The 15,293-nt window shown below is 38.9% G+C and overlaps 1 protein-coding gene across 4 annotated transcripts in view; it reads right to left on the reverse strand.

Moving 5' to 3' along the window:
* Positions 1–15,293, reverse strand: part of rabgap1 (RAB GTPase activating protein 1) — a 58,910-nt gene that overhangs the window by 3,455 nt on the left and 40,162 nt on the right. For all 4 annotated transcript variants that reach the window (XM_004074960.5, XM_078955804.1, XM_011481879.4 and 1 more), the window contains 11 exons: positions 13,195–13,308; positions 10,887–10,961; positions 10,354–10,479; positions 9,964–10,107; positions 9,380–9,421; positions 9,047–9,175; positions 6,967–7,059; positions 6,054–6,164; positions 5,708–5,812; positions 5,037–5,120; positions 193–264 (listed from right to left, as the gene is read on the reverse strand). In XM_004074960.5, the coding sequence (XP_004075008.1) occupies positions 193–264; positions 5,037–5,120; positions 5,708–5,812; positions 6,054–6,164; positions 6,967–7,059; positions 9,047–9,175; positions 9,380–9,421; positions 9,964–10,107; positions 10,354–10,479; positions 10,887–10,961; positions 13,195–13,308 (1,095 nt within the window). The remainder of the gene's footprint in view (positions 1–192; positions 265–5,036; positions 5,121–5,707; positions 5,813–6,053; positions 6,165–6,966; positions 7,060–9,046; positions 9,176–9,379; positions 9,422–9,963; positions 10,108–10,353; positions 10,480–10,886; positions 10,962–13,194; positions 13,309–15,293) is intronic.

Genomic DNA, 15,293 nt, shown 5'->3' on the forward strand with positions numbered 1-15,293 from the left:
CTTTTTTAATAGTTCTGATCAATAAAAGACCTTTTTTATGCAACAAACTGCAGTAAAGCATCAACGATTTCAGTTATAAAAGAATGACCTCGTAATGCTCTTTCTGGACAAATGATGCCCAGACTTCCTTGCTCCGTGACTAAACATCCGCCTGCGTGTTAGTAAAGCTTCAAAGAAATGTCGGCGACTCACTCGGATTTTCTCCAGCTCCCCTCTGGTGGCTGTCTGCTGCTTCTCCAGGCGTTCGCTCAGCTGGGAGCAAATCTGCGGAAAACAGGAGCTAACGTCAGATTTGTTCAGCACGAACCGGATTTCGGCCGCCGCGGCTCAACGGAAGGCGCCGGAGCAGCTCTGATTGTTTCAAGATTCGGGGGGGCAGCCGTTCGGGCTCTTCACATTTATGGGTACTTACAGGTCATAGTGGGGCTGTGTTGATCACTGTTAATAAACGGCCCACAGCCACTCATGGAGGAGTGTAGCCTGTAGTGTTTCTAGTTTTTCAATCACAGGCTGATGGACACAAATCTACACTGAAAGGATCAGCGTCTTTATAAAATATTTTAAGACGTAGGCGGGCACAACAGTTTCATATAATGAAGCTTATGGTTATTGATGAAGGCCAAACCGAACACTAATCAGTTATCAGAAAAGTACAGGGAAAAGATTCAGAGGCAGAGAAAGCTGAAGGAAAAGCGGTCAATGAATACATAAAAGGATATTCCAAATGTTGAGTGGCATCAAGGTGCTTGACTTTCAAACTGACAAAGACTTTAACTCAGATCGGATGACACTTCCATCATTGGATGTGTGACAGATGAAGATGATGAGGAGTACAGGAGGGTTATGAAAGATTTTCATTGCTGGTGTGGAAACAATCTGCTCCGGATTAACGAAGTCACCTCCTGTGTCACTGGTGAACATCCAGGGAAAAGACATCGAGACAGAGGACTCTTATTAATACCTGGGTGCTCACCTCAATGACAGACTGGACTGGATGACTAAAGCCCCGTTTGCACCAGGCTTGTAAACGCCACCAGCTTTCAGTGAAAAGTTAATGTAAATGTGTGCATATACATGATTCAAGCTTCCACGTTCCAAACTCTCATTCACGTGTCGCTACGCAGGCTTTCAAGTCAGTTTTCAGGCTCTATCTACAGAACATGCGCCAATGAACGCGTGATGAAAGTCAAACCAGTTGGACCAGACATGGACTCGGATTTGGTAGTAACAGATGGATGGCGTCCTTTTCATCTTGCGGAAGTGCCAACTGTTTAAAAATTGGCCACAGAGGAGAAATGAATGGTTAAGGTTTGTGTAGCATAACACAGACATCCTGTACAAGAAAGTCCCCAGTCCACTGCACCCGCTAAGGAGACAGAGGTCCTTCAGAGTTAGCAGGACGGTGGTGAAGATGTTTTATGATGGCGTTGGGGGGAGCAGATGCAGTGGCAGGAACAGGAAGAGGATCGACCAACTCCGTCCTGGGACGTCCCTAGTGTCTGTGACTGTGGTGGGGGAGAGGAGGACGCAATGCAAACTGAAATCCAGGATGCAGGAAGGAGAGCTTTTGCAGATCTTTCTTGACAGTTATTCTACTCTACAACACCTCAATGACACTGGACATTTCCTCGTTATGGGATCAAAGTGTTATTTCGCTTTTTCGCTTTAAATTAAAGCTGGTTTCCCTCCTGAGCCGAGTCTGAAACTCTGCATTAAGTCTGAGTTTAACTTTCATAGCTTGGATTACAGTTTGTGTGTCACAGGGCGTCCCAGCGTGAGACGCAGGTCCGCCTGCACGTCTGCCGCCAACAAACCAGAGTTTTGCTGAAATGTGTTGTGAGACTAGTGGTTCTCCTCTTTGTTGTTCCGGTGAACACTTTAAATTTGTTGATCTCCAGCTAAGCAATTATCAGCGGCGTTCATCTGTCATCACCATATCCAGATTCTTATCCTTCTCGTCCGACTAATGACCATTTATCCCCTGGTGAGCGCTAATCTGCTCCAAGCCCTTTTTTCCTTTTTCTGCCTTTGCATTCAAAAAAAGGTTGGCGCTTTAATGTCAGCAGCTCAGACCTGCCGCTGGGATCCTTCAGTCTGTCTCTTCTTCTGCAGATTGTGTTTTTTTTCCAACAAAGGGTTGAAAGCACAAGAAAATGGGATTTCAAAATAATGTTTTTTTGTTTACTAAGCATGAATAGATGTGATACGCCCATCTGCAAGCAAGCTGAAAAGGATTACAGCCTTTTAATAAAATTCTGGATGAATAGGATTTATTTTATTTTTGTCTCGTTGGGACTACCGGTAATATTAAGCATTAATCTTGCCTGATAGTCAAAGCTGTGAAATAAAGCCATTTCTGTTTTATAATAAAGTATTCAGAGAATAATTTAAGGCTAAATCTTTTTCCTAAATAATTCATGAAAAAAAAAGGAAAACGTCCTGTTTTAAATTTTCTGCCTGGAGTCTTCCTTTTGCTCCAAGTTATCAACACATTAAACTCCAGACTCCAACTCTTCTTCTGATCTAGTAAAGAGAATACATTTTAGGAATATATTCCATGTTGAATGACACTTGAGTTTATCTACACATGTCAACATTCTTTCAAAGTTTCAGAAATAGAAATGCTTTCTGAAAACGTCTTTGCATTTATCTGGGTTAAAAATAAAAAAAGCCTTAATGTGTCATTCAGCCGAATGCTGCCTTTTTTCTCTCCTCACTTCTTACTTCATGTTTTTCTTCCCCGTCCGTCACTCCCTTCCTTCCTGTCATAAAACGGACTATTTTTGACAAGGTCCCATTTTCACACTCAGCTCTACTTAGCGGCGCTCTCAACCGCCTGCCAGATATTTGAGGCTGCGCTCACTTCCACTGCACACTCCGTCTGCAGCGTGATAGCTTTTGTTGTCAACTCGCGACTATCAACAGTATTTTTAGACTCAGGTGAACTTGAGGTCTGAGTCCAAATGAGCCTTTCTACTATTTCTGTCTGCTCCTGTGGGGGGAGAGACGAGGGAGGAGGGCGGTTGCATAAGTTCCCCCGTGCTGATTAGAATAGTATTCCATCTGAATACGTTTATTTTTAAAAATGTAAGCGACAAGATGAGATCTGAGGGAGACTTCAAGCAGATGGAGCTATAAACCCTGATTTCAGCTCGGGGACAGCTCCAAAAATGGGTTATTACTACTTCACAGCAGAAGAATTTAGAAGACATGCTTTCATTTTTGAGTTTCTTTTAACAAAGACCTTTTCATTTTTCCCTGTAATAGTTCAACTTTGATGGGAACTTTATTGTGAAAGGAAGAAAAAAGATTGAAGATGAAAACATAAATGTACATTCTACTATCCATCAGGGATCCTACACTTTTGTAGGAATGGTTTTCAATAACTTTTACAAAACTTTTCCATTCCACTGTTATATTCATGTCCTTAACATCCCTGAACAGCCCTTTGTTCATGGACAACTGTGACATTGTGACTCTCAAACAGTTTAGCACCTGGAGCGCTCTAATCTATAATCTATTACCATTTTAAAACCAGTTTGACACCTGAAATGTTTGCGTTGACAGAAAAATCACTGAAAAAAAAAAAAAATATGTTGATGTTCTGTTTCAAACTTTATTACCTAATGCTTTATTACTAACCTGCCAGCTGTTTCTCCTTCTTATGAAGTGACATTAAGCTCCGTTTGAGAGGAAGTAGTTTCTAAAAAAATACATACTTTTGTTCATAACAAATGTATTTGGTTTTTACTAAATGTGTTTTTATATTAATATAAATCAACATCTCTTCAAATGAAATGCATTTTCAGATTTTAAGCATAAAGTATTTTTCCCCAATGGAATTAAGCTACGTTTGTGAGATTCTTCTTTTTTTCTGCCAGCCAAAAAATGACAAAGCAAACCTGAAATGTGAAGGCAGAAAACAAGAAGCAATCTGTCAGGGGCTGATAGACAGCAGGTTGTTTTGTCTTAAAGTAGGCAGTGTAAATGTTGGAGCTCGAAAATGGACACCTGCTCAGTCTGAGAGGCTGATGGGCAGCAATTTCAAAAAGTAGAGAAGTGAAACAAAGAGGTGGGCTGCTATTAAACGGCCAGGAAACAGTTTAATTTACTGTCCGGATGGATGGACACCTCAAAAGCCAGAAGAAACAAACGTTTCATCATTTAAGATAATTGTCAAAAAGAGTCCATTTACACTTATGTGTTTAGATAAAACCTTAAAGACCAAAGATTTGAAGACTGTTTCAACAACGAGATGAATCTACTGGTAGATTCTGATTTTTCTTTTTCATGCTATCTTTGTGTTCAATTTCTAGGTTGTGTTATCACAAACATCAACAAAAATTGAGTTGTTAAAAAACAGCCAGAAATGGATGAAACAAGTGAATCAAGGAAACCCTCTAAACCAAACTTTATGATTTCTGCCTTTTCTTGCCAGCTAAGTTGCTCTTACGAATGTGATTTAATGTGAATCTGGACCAACCTGTGTGAATAAATTAATCGTCTTTGTTGTACATCAGGACAAAAACAGTAGTGCAATTAGAAGATCGAATTTCTGCTTTTTCTTGCAAAAAAACACACATTGAAAATGTTCTGGTGCTTTTAGAGGGCGAAAAAAACACATTTGAAATAGAATTTAACCCTTTGACACCTAAAACTAGCAACGGTTTTGCTCAGAGGGGGGCAGGTTTTAGTACCCGCCTTGCCTCCCCATGTGTCATTGAACCCCACATGGGTCCTGTTGGTTACAGGGTGGTGCCTTGCGTGGCAGCAATGCTGCCATCAGTGTGTGAATGGGTGTGTGTGCACAAGTCAATGGGACTAAAAAGACCTTTGGGCTTTAATCAACGTAGAAATGGGCTATATAAGAATATGCCATTTACCATTTTTGAAGGAAAAAGTGGCAAACCAAACTACATATAGATACATCCTCAATCTCTTCACTGATATATACTACAATACGCACAGTATGTATTACGTTTGAAAAAAAACGGACATAGTTATTGCTGAACAGAAAAATGCCAAAATAATGTTACCTGTTTATATTCCCCAATGATGGAACCATTCTTCTTAATCTCAGATTCCGACTTATCCAGCTCCCGTCTGCACATCTCCTTCAGCTGCATAAAAGCACAAAACAAAGACTTTAAATGGCAGAAGACATGAGACAGAATTCATTCCACAAGTCTTTGATACCAGCGGACTGCCGCAACTGAACGCTAGCAGCTTCTGGCCACTTCCTGCCCTCAACACAACCTCCCATCAAGGCCATGAATCACTGAAAGTTGCACCTCTGCGCTCAGCAAGACAGGAGACATTTGGAGGACACAGAGGCTGGCAGGTCTTTCTCTTGCCTCAAAGGAATTCATACTGAACATGAGAAAATACACATCCAGCACTGACAGCTTTTGATATTTTGAAGAAAGAGAAGCCGTTAACCTTGGAAGTCTTTTACTTTTATGACTGAACTCAAAGGACAAACTCAAAATAATGGTTCAAAACTTCTATTTATAGTGGCCTCCATATTTGAAATTAATAGACTTCGAACAGGTTTAGCAGCAATATGAGTTTCTTTTTTTTAACCATGTGAGGCATCTTTCAAAAACTAGAGAGTAAAACTGTTACTAGTTAGTGTTTTTTTCTGGCAAAAGATTTTCCTGAATCCATTTCTTTTTAAAGCTGGAAATGGCGCGTTATTCCCTCCTACCTGAGCGGACTCCTCTTCCAGTCTCCTCTTCTCGTCCTCCGAGTCCACCAGCTTCTGTTTGGTCAGCAGCAGCTCTTTATTCAGGGCGTCTGCCTTCTCCTCAGCCTGACACCCACAAGATGAAAGACCCCCATGTTTCTAAGGTCACTGAAAGTTACGCCTGTCCTATTTTGTACTTTTTCAAGGTAGGTCAGAGCAAATTCCACATGAGTGTGTGGTGTGGGTTTTGACTGAAAGAGCTTCTACACCCATTCATTTAGTTTGTTAAAGACTGTAATTATTTACTGTAACTGCACCACTAGCACCCCCCCTCCCTCCCGAAAGGCCCTCTTTCCCTTTAGCTTACATTGTCGAGGTCTTTTCTCAGGGCGATCTTGCTGCTAACTAGTTCGTGGGCCAAGTCGTCGTTCTCCTGCTCCAAGCGCATGTTGGCCTCCTGCAGGCGTCGGTTCTCTCGCTGGAGACAGAGGGGCCAGGCAGCAACAGAGAGGGGAAGCAAAAGAAGAGAGTTGGAGGAAGTTCAAGAAAGATGAGAGGGGGTGAGAGGAAGAAGAGAAGATGACCCAGGAATGAAAGTCAAATAAAAAGAGGAAACAAAGGGGGTTACTCATGAAACGATGAACATGAATATCCAAACTCGTCTCCTGAGCTCAGTGCATTATGACAAATATGTCCAACCAAGGCTGTGAGAGTGCAAAAGTGCAACATGACCACATGACAAAACAACAGCACTGGATGAGCTTTCTGTAATGTTTAACAGGCCATAACCAGCTCTTCATCAAAGCTGTTGTACAGACTAAGCTGGTTCCTCCAGGGTTCTCTGCCTGGAACATATGCTGATTCTGATACAGTTTATCCCTTGTGCTATCTTATGGGGTCCAGATGACCCCACCCTTTTCATTGACGTGTTCTCCCTACCATGACAAAGGTGGATAAAGGTGAAGAGGATTTCATGTAATTCCATGGACACCAGTGAAGATCAAGAATCATTGAGAAAAAAAAAAGGTACAGCGCACTGTCTAGTGGGTTCCAGACGACCCCACTCCCAACTTAACGGGCCTTGGATAGCACAAGGGTTAAGTGATCAAATCAAAGATAAAAAGAAGAAACTCATCTTATTTAATGCTGAGGGTTTTGGTGTTACAGGTTATTTTAAGGAATAAAGCAATAAATTCTGTTTACTTAGAGCTGCAATTAATATGATTATAGTCATTATTTTGGGGGAGATAATAAAACCCATGTATCTGACATTTGGTTACCTCGTATCTCTCAATCGGAGCTTCTTGCTGCTCTTGTTGCTCCCTCATGGTGTGATACTCTTTCTCAAATTTCTTTAACTTCTTCTGGCTGATCTGCAGCATAAAGAGAAAAGGTCAAAGGTCCTCACCACAACCAGTACAACACCACGAGTATGTAAAAACAACTACAAGGTGTACTCTAACCTCAGTTTACACAAAAATATCACATCATGCACTTTTCCTTTCAATGTTTGAGTAATAATAATTTATCATAGCACAAATTTACATTTTCTCTTTGATTGCTTACACATTTAGCACATCCTCCAAAAAAGATGATAAACAGGAAAGCTCCTCTAACCAAACTGCATTTATCCGAGTTAAAAAAACAAACAGATCATAAGCCTTGCAAGAGGATTTTCTGGGTTTAGAATAATCTACTTAGCTTTTTTGTTTTAGACATTATTCTATTTTATGATTCTGCATAAAGGAGAGTTAAGAAAAAAGTGAAAAGTATGGAGAAAACGATCATGTCCTCTGTCTGCTTTATCAAATACAAAGAAATGTCTTGTTAATAAGTCAATTTATTTTCTATCTTCAAAAGTGAGCGAAAACAATAAGGCTGTCTGTCTGCAGATGTGCAGCCTAAAAATATAGAAAACAAGAAAAAATAAAATGTCTTGGTTCAGATGATAAAAATAAACAAACATAAAAGATGTAACTCAACAAAAAAGAAAATCAACATGATACTACTGTATTCATGTTCCCAGGTGTATTTGCAGAGACTCGCTTCAGAGGTTGAAAGGCAAGAGGAAAAGAAAGATTTTAGCATCTGCTGTCGGTGAACAGTCTGACTGTACGGTGCTACACATGCCTGCAATTCCTAAATATTCACCAGGAAAACAGCTAAGACTGATTGGTGCTCTGGTGGGAAGAAATTAGCTAAAAAAAACATCTGTCATCATCAGAACTGACGTGTGTAATTCCTCCAAACCCCCTTAAACTGCAGTTTAGTGTTCAAACAAGAAGCACATCGTAAATGAACAATCTAGTCCTTCTAAAGCCTTAAAATGAAATTAAAAACAATCTCATATGAATAATAATTTACATTATGAACTGCATTGTTATTTAAAAGAAGAATATAAAAGCGTGGATGCTTAGTTTAAGAAAACTAACATCTTAAAAATGTGGTTTTGATTTGATGGATATAATGTAATTGCAGGACTTTGGCCAACTCGTTTTTGGTGCTGTGCTTTAGCTTAGCACCAACACCGTAAATCAAATCAGAGCATCCAAAAACGCCAAACAGATCTGTCATTGCGTCAAAGGGCAGCATCCATCAGTCAATGAGGCCAGCAGTAATCTGGTTTGGTAATCCTACTCCCAGATGAGGCCGCCACCATTACAGCAGGCACTCACGTCAATTTGGCAAATGGCTTCCTGGAATTGTTATTTTTTTTCATTTCAAACACTCGATTAAAAAATAATGGCCACATGTATTTAAAACTAATGGTTAAAAAAAAAAAAAAAAAACTAACTGCACAATGAAATAAAACCATTAATGCCAAAGAAAACAAAGAAAAAGTCATGCTGTATAAAAAAAAAAGTCATGCCGATTCTCCTTTTCTTTGGAACTGTCTTTAAAATCTGCTGGTTCTGTTCGTTTAGTTACTTTCTTTCTCAAAGATGCTCAGGTTTTTCTCTGTTCAGCTGAGGACTTAAAACAGGAATTCTTTCCTGATCAAAATTACTGCAAAGTTAGAACCTATAAAGTGGGCCAGACTGTAAAGTGGGCCAGACTGAACAGAGCATGTCAGGACAGGAGCTTTAACATTAAAGAGAAGGATGTCTGTGTCCTGTGTTTGTTCAAGTGTGTTCATTTAATCTCTTTGTCACATGGTTCAACAGTGACCCCTGCTGAAATATAAGCAGTAGTGTTGGAGGTTTAAAAAGGTGCTTGACTTTGTGTCCTCTACTTACATTTCCATAATTCCAAATGTAATAAGGTCTGCGGTTTTCTGCAGATGTTTTCTTTGTGTTCTACTCTGAACTTCAGATGTTTTCCTGAAGGATGTGAGCAAGGGATCTGTTCTAATTGACTTACCTTCATGCTGCAGGCCAGCTCCATCAGTTTCTTGGCGTTTTCCTCAGAGCGGTACCTCTTTGGGACCGGGACACGAAAGAACTTAAGTGCGCCTTCGAAGTCCGATTGGATTAGATCGTCTTTTGACGTCTGGGAAACGCGACATCAGAACAGACAGAAATAAAATTTCTATGCGAGTCATTAGGCTCAAATGTGACACTCTTTTTGAGCAGTTGTGGCATTAAGTAGTGGACTAAATTCCTACATACTTTTAGAGTATTTTAATTTCTTTTTGTAGACCTAAAAAGAGCCTACAGTTTATTTACATTTTCTTAGGGTGGAAGCTTATCTTACCTTTAGAAGAGCCAAGGCTACATTAAAAATCACACTAATTCCCTGAAAAGCAAAAGACAGAAAAGATTCATTAATAAAACTGAGGGGATTTCCTAAACGAGTTTTGACATAGAATTAGATTTTAAAACAGGAAAATATATGATTACATGAAATGATTAGTGTTGCTCCTCTTTCTTTTAGCTTTCCTTTAAATCTTCTGAATTCACCGTTTTTTTGTCTTTTTTTTAGCACAAACCTGTAGTCTAACAGCAGGTTCAGTTTAATAGTTACAGCTTTGAGGATGCTTAGAAATGAAAAACAAATGGACATCACTTGAACTTACTTTAAAATGATTGATTAATTCATTAGTTTTTAAGAAATATCAATAAAGTTTATCAATGATCTTTAAAATTATTTTTTTAATCTTTTAAAACCTCAGTAAACTCAGAAATTATCATTTTTTCTTTTCAAATGTCATCATTCTTTACATTTCCTTAAAGATGATTCTAATTCAGAAGCAGAAATCAATAAACGGAACTGTTTTAAAGCAACAGTGACTCAAAAGTATGTGTTAACATAGATAATAGACACATAAGCCCACTAACCTCACACAGTAGCAAGTCCATTATATGGAAGACCATGTAGAGAGGGAACTTGGCTGTGAAGAGGGTGAGGAACCACTGAGAAGCATACATATGAGCCTCCAGGCCCACATTCAGGAAATGGTTATATAGATCCGGTATACATTCCTAATAGGAGAGAAGGAAAGTAGTGGATGTGGGAAGAAAGCAATGAATACAAAGGAGGGAGTGGAGGGGAAGAAGAAGTCAATACATTTCAGATTGCAGGGAAGAAGTGCAAAGGCATTTCAAGGAAGATTTTTTTTTAAAAAGGGTGCAAGTTGGTTAGCTCACAGGAACTCACACTTCTAGGTACATAAAGATAACTAATATGAAATATACAACCCAAAAAATGTTGGGCTGCAGCACACATACCTGCATGAGTCTCTCAAGCTGGAAGAACTTGCAGTGCAGATCTTCAAAGTTCTGTTTGAAAAGGTCCCTGAGCCCATAATCAAACATGATCTTCACCAGAACACTAAAAGCTTGCTCCTCTGGCATCTGAACAGAACAGACAGAATCAATCAGCAGCTGACCTACAACATAGAACAGATTTTCCCTTTTTTTTACATAAAAATATTCATAAATCTTTAAATAAATACGTTATTGCTCTCATCTCCTTCAAAACTACATTTCTGAAGGACAGCATTTCTACACTAGGTGGCAGTCTCAGCATCCCACTAGACTACTATTCTTACAAATGGAGCCACAAAGAGTTTAGATTCATCTGACCTTAAAGTACTTCAAACACAAAAGAGCACACTTAATATCTGAGCACTGGGGGAAATTGGGCTTAAAACTTTATTCTCCCAGGTTTATGTAGTCAATGGACAACTAACCCGGCCTTCTCAGACCTTGACACTGTTTGAAAGATTTGGGTTTTGCAGGACTTTGGTATGTCAACTCACGTGTAGGAGCAGCACTGCAGCCAAGAAAGACTGTCCCTGGCAGTACCCTATCTCTTCATCATAAACAGAGTAAGCCTGAAAGGAAGGAACATAGAAATATACTCAGGTAAAATAAGCTTCAAGGAGGATTTAAAAACAGTTTAATGGCTCTGGGTAAAGAAAAAACTGACAGCTTGTTTTATTTAGTCAATTACTTTGAATTTTAAAACATTCAACTCATATTCAAAGTGTTTTAGAAAAAAAAATAAAGTTTTTGTTTAATTTTTACACATTTTTTAAAGGTTGTCAAGAAAAATGAGTAAAAAAATGTTGTTTTTAAGTGGCAAAAGACACATCCAAAGATTTTTCATTTGTTCATAGTAAAAAAAAGGGGGGGAATCCAATCCAATGGTTGTAATGGCCTACTGAACTACAAACACAAATATTGAGGCCATGCAGACTGGATAAATACACGGATCCATACATATGCAGAGGAGGGCGAGACTGAATTATTCAAAAACACCTCAGGAGTTACTTGTCAGTGAAGAGATGAATGTCCTCACTAGAGCTATGCATAATGAATGACATAAAACTGGAAGCTGTGAAAATACTGCAGTGAGGCCATTCAGGACACATTATAGGAGGTTGAGTTCAAATGTGTGCATCAAAGCTGTAGAGATAGTTTGGTAAATGCTTCAAAGTTGTGTTTATCAAATGAGCTTATTTTGCCAGAATGTGGTTCAGATGCACGTGTTAAACTACATACACACCGGGCATATGTCACCTGTTCAAGAGCGCCCGGTGTTCACACTGGACAAGCAGGGAGGACCTTTTCTTTTGCTACTGCAAATGTCTGCCACCTACAGTTGGAAGAGGCTTGGTGCAAAATGTCGATGTGGCGTAAATCTTGCTCAAAACTTTTTCTTTCACAGCTCCATGTTAAAACTCCGGCCGAACTCAAACCGCAATTATTAATTTGTCCTCCATGATCAATTTTTAAAAACAGTTGGCATTTCCGTAAATTAAAGGGACCCTATCCATACGTCATACCAAAGAACCAAATCGGACTCCTGATTGTTCAAAGTTCCACTTGATTTTTACTGCAATGGGCGTTCAGTGGCCACATAGAGGCCAAAAATGATCGTGGAAACTTGCGTAGCTACACGTAAATGCCAGAGTTTTGAATGAGGAAGCCTGAAACGTGCGTTTACTTGCATTTACAAATACTTTTTATTGGAAGTGGCTGCTTAAACATGGATTGCAGAGGGTGATTTTAACGTAGTTTTAAAGTTCAGACTCTAAGCAAGCATTAGAAGGAGTAATGGGACATGTGTGCAGGACTGGCAATCTAAGGGTCCACCCATAGGACACCAGTTGGACATTGTCGTGCCAACAGCATCACAAGGGACTCTTTGCATCCCTTGCTCCAGGCAAAACCTTTTTACCCTCAGTGTTTAGGTACAGCTAACAAGTACGTTGGTACAGTATGGGGCAGTGTTCCCTCCTCTTAATGACCACGAGGGTTTATGCTAACAACACTATTATCCTGTTCACAGGTTCAAGGGATAGTGCCGTGGTCCAAAGAGCTGTACTGTGTGAGTGCTAAGATCAAAATGACTAAGCGTAAGATAAAAGTCACATTCTTAGTGCTTCACCAGTTTCAATGCCTGTTTAGCATCCAAACTGAATGTTTATTGTTGAAACCAGCACCAAAAACTCGAATTGAAACTTTCTAGTCCTCCTAACAGGACAAATGACCTAAACAGTGTTTCAGTGTACACGGTTAACTTTTTTCCATACAGATTGTAATGAACTCTCTGAACCACCCAGTGACAGAGTTAATTAATGAACAGAGCAGCTAAGTCTTACATTTGCTCCACAAAGTTGTAATGAGTTCCACTGTAAATGTGTCATTTATACAGTAATTACTCCCTTTTCCAGAGAAGCTCCCGATTCAATTTGACAGGACATTTTTCAGTGCGATTTCTGGCGAAAACACATCACTGTCCCATAAGATCCAGCTTTCGTTGTTTCAAAATAAATAGTTGTGTTTAATCTTAATTATGTGTTTCGATTAAACAAATTGAGAATTATTCTTAAGATATTTGTTTTAGGTTATAATAAATGAAAAAGTTTTTGTGTTTCATCACAAAAAACTCCTGTCTGATCTTGTTTTAATCTGATTATTCTGCCTGTTTGTCTTTCGCGTGGTTCTTTGAGATGACTTCATCAAAACTGGATTGCTTCTGTGTGCACTCCATCTTCTCATTTTTTATTCGCCCTGAACCTCACAGAAAACCAGCATTTTTTATACGGGTCGATGTGGCACCTTGCAGATCTTGTAGAGGGAGTCTTGCCCATCTCCTCCGGTGTCTTTGAAGTAGTCATGAGCAGGGAACGTCCTGTTGATGTCCCTGGTGATTGCACTGTCCTGGGGAGACTCCTGTAAAGAAAACAAGGGGAAAATGGGAGTTTAATGAGCTAAAAAGGAAATTTTATTTCATATATTTTAACTATCATTGAAAGTAACTGAAGAGAACAATTCAACAGAAATGCAGGAGTGGTCGGAGCTTCACAGCATTCAAAAAGCAAAAGGAATTTAGAGTTTCAGGCAGGGTGAATTACTGGCACAGAATGTTCTCTTCTTCCACACAAACTGTCCACACCGCCATCTTTCTGTTATTTTGACAAGTCTGATTTGAATTTCAGTCTATTTAGGAAAATCACCAGTAAATCCTGTGTTGGAAAGATTGAGGTCTGCAATACTGTTAAATAGAGACTTTACCAGACATGAAAGAAAACAAAGTTGCACGTTTGAAGTGTGTTTTAGAAAATAAAATGATTAGTTAGATTCATCAAAAACAGTTTAGGTTTATTCTACTTAATTTTTGGATGATTTGTACTTTTTGTCCAGACAAACCTGAAAGAACGAAATTTTGCTTTTTCAAGCACGTTTGATGGCATACGTTGCATGAAAACGTAACCTGAGAAAGAGTGAAGCTGGCTTATTTTTAACATATTGCAAGTATAGGGTTAATTGGAGGTCATCTGTTCTTCAACAGACAGTATATTAAAACATTTAAAGAGGAACAAAAATTGTAACCACGTTTATGTTAAACCAGGCCTCACTCCAGCTCGGTCTGCATGTTTTCCCTACTCCCTGCTGATTACCTGGATCAGGTGCGTCTAGCATATTAGAGCATGCCAAAGCAGGATATGTTGGAAAACCGTGGCCCTCGGTTCCTACCCCTGTACTAAGTAGATCGTTTTTATTATTTTCGGTTTCAAATTATCAGTATTGTTGGTCTAAAGCACTAAATAATTAAATACGCTTTAATTTTGATCGAAATGTAGTTTCAGTTCAATTCTATTTTGGCACTAAAATATCAGGAGTCACTAAAGTTTATTTAATGTTTAACATTAAATGGTCTGAATATTTCTCCAAAGTTGGCGAAAAGTTGGCAACCCAAACAAACCCCATCGACACTGTAAGTAAAATCAGTACATTTCAAATTACAATAATACAAATTTTTAAACCGCCTTTTACAGAGGCAAAGGGTGCTGGTAATCAAACACAAGAGCTGGACAAAATGTTTTACTTATGGGCCAAAAGGGGTTCTAAAATTCGACAGAAGGACCAGACCAGGAGCAGACGCGTGGCAGTTTTAGTAATCCACCTCAAAAGAGAAAGAAATAATACTGAGTAGGAATGAAAATATGATGCAATTTTAATAGAAAATATATATATACATTTGAAAACAGTATTTTTGGGAGTTTTTCTTTTTTTTTTTTTACTGTGACTTTAGTCTTCATTTTAATGCCAATTGCACCAAAAGGTTGATGTCCCTCAGGAAAAAATGCAAACAGAGAAATGTTCCGTTCATGCAGTGTTGGAATGATCAGACAAATTATTGTCCGACTCAGAAAACACAAATGAACATCAGAAAAACAGCTAATCTTTAGACACCACATACATGCCGATCTACTTTCTGCACTTAAACTAAGCTCAATGTATTTGTACTGCACAATCTATGGAGAGACACTAGAATTACTGGGAAAATAAAACATTAGCAAGGATTATTAATATCATTAGCAAGGATTTGGTTGGCCAGATTAACAGGCTGCATATGGCCCCCAGGCCATGGTTTGCCCACTACTGATCTAACACAATCTTGTATGTAAATGCTAAATAATATTAATTTACAAATAAAAGAAACTGCAAAGTAATTGAAGAAATTACTATCCTTCAGCTTATTAACCCTTGTATTATCTTGTGGGGTCCAGATGACCCCAACCTTACATTGACGTGTTATTCCTACCATGACAAAGGTGGATAAAGGTGGAAAGTTTGATGTAATCCATGGACACCAGTGAAGATCACAAATCATTGAAGAAAATAAGGTTCAGTGCACTGTCTAGTGGGTCTAG

Source organism: Oryzias latipes, chromosome 12, assembly GCF_053564925.1.
Source record: "Oryzias latipes strain Hd-rR chromosome 12, Olatipes_Hd-rR_3.1".
Classification (NCBI taxonomy): Eukaryota; Metazoa; Chordata; class Actinopteri; order Beloniformes; family Adrianichthyidae; genus Oryzias; species Oryzias latipes.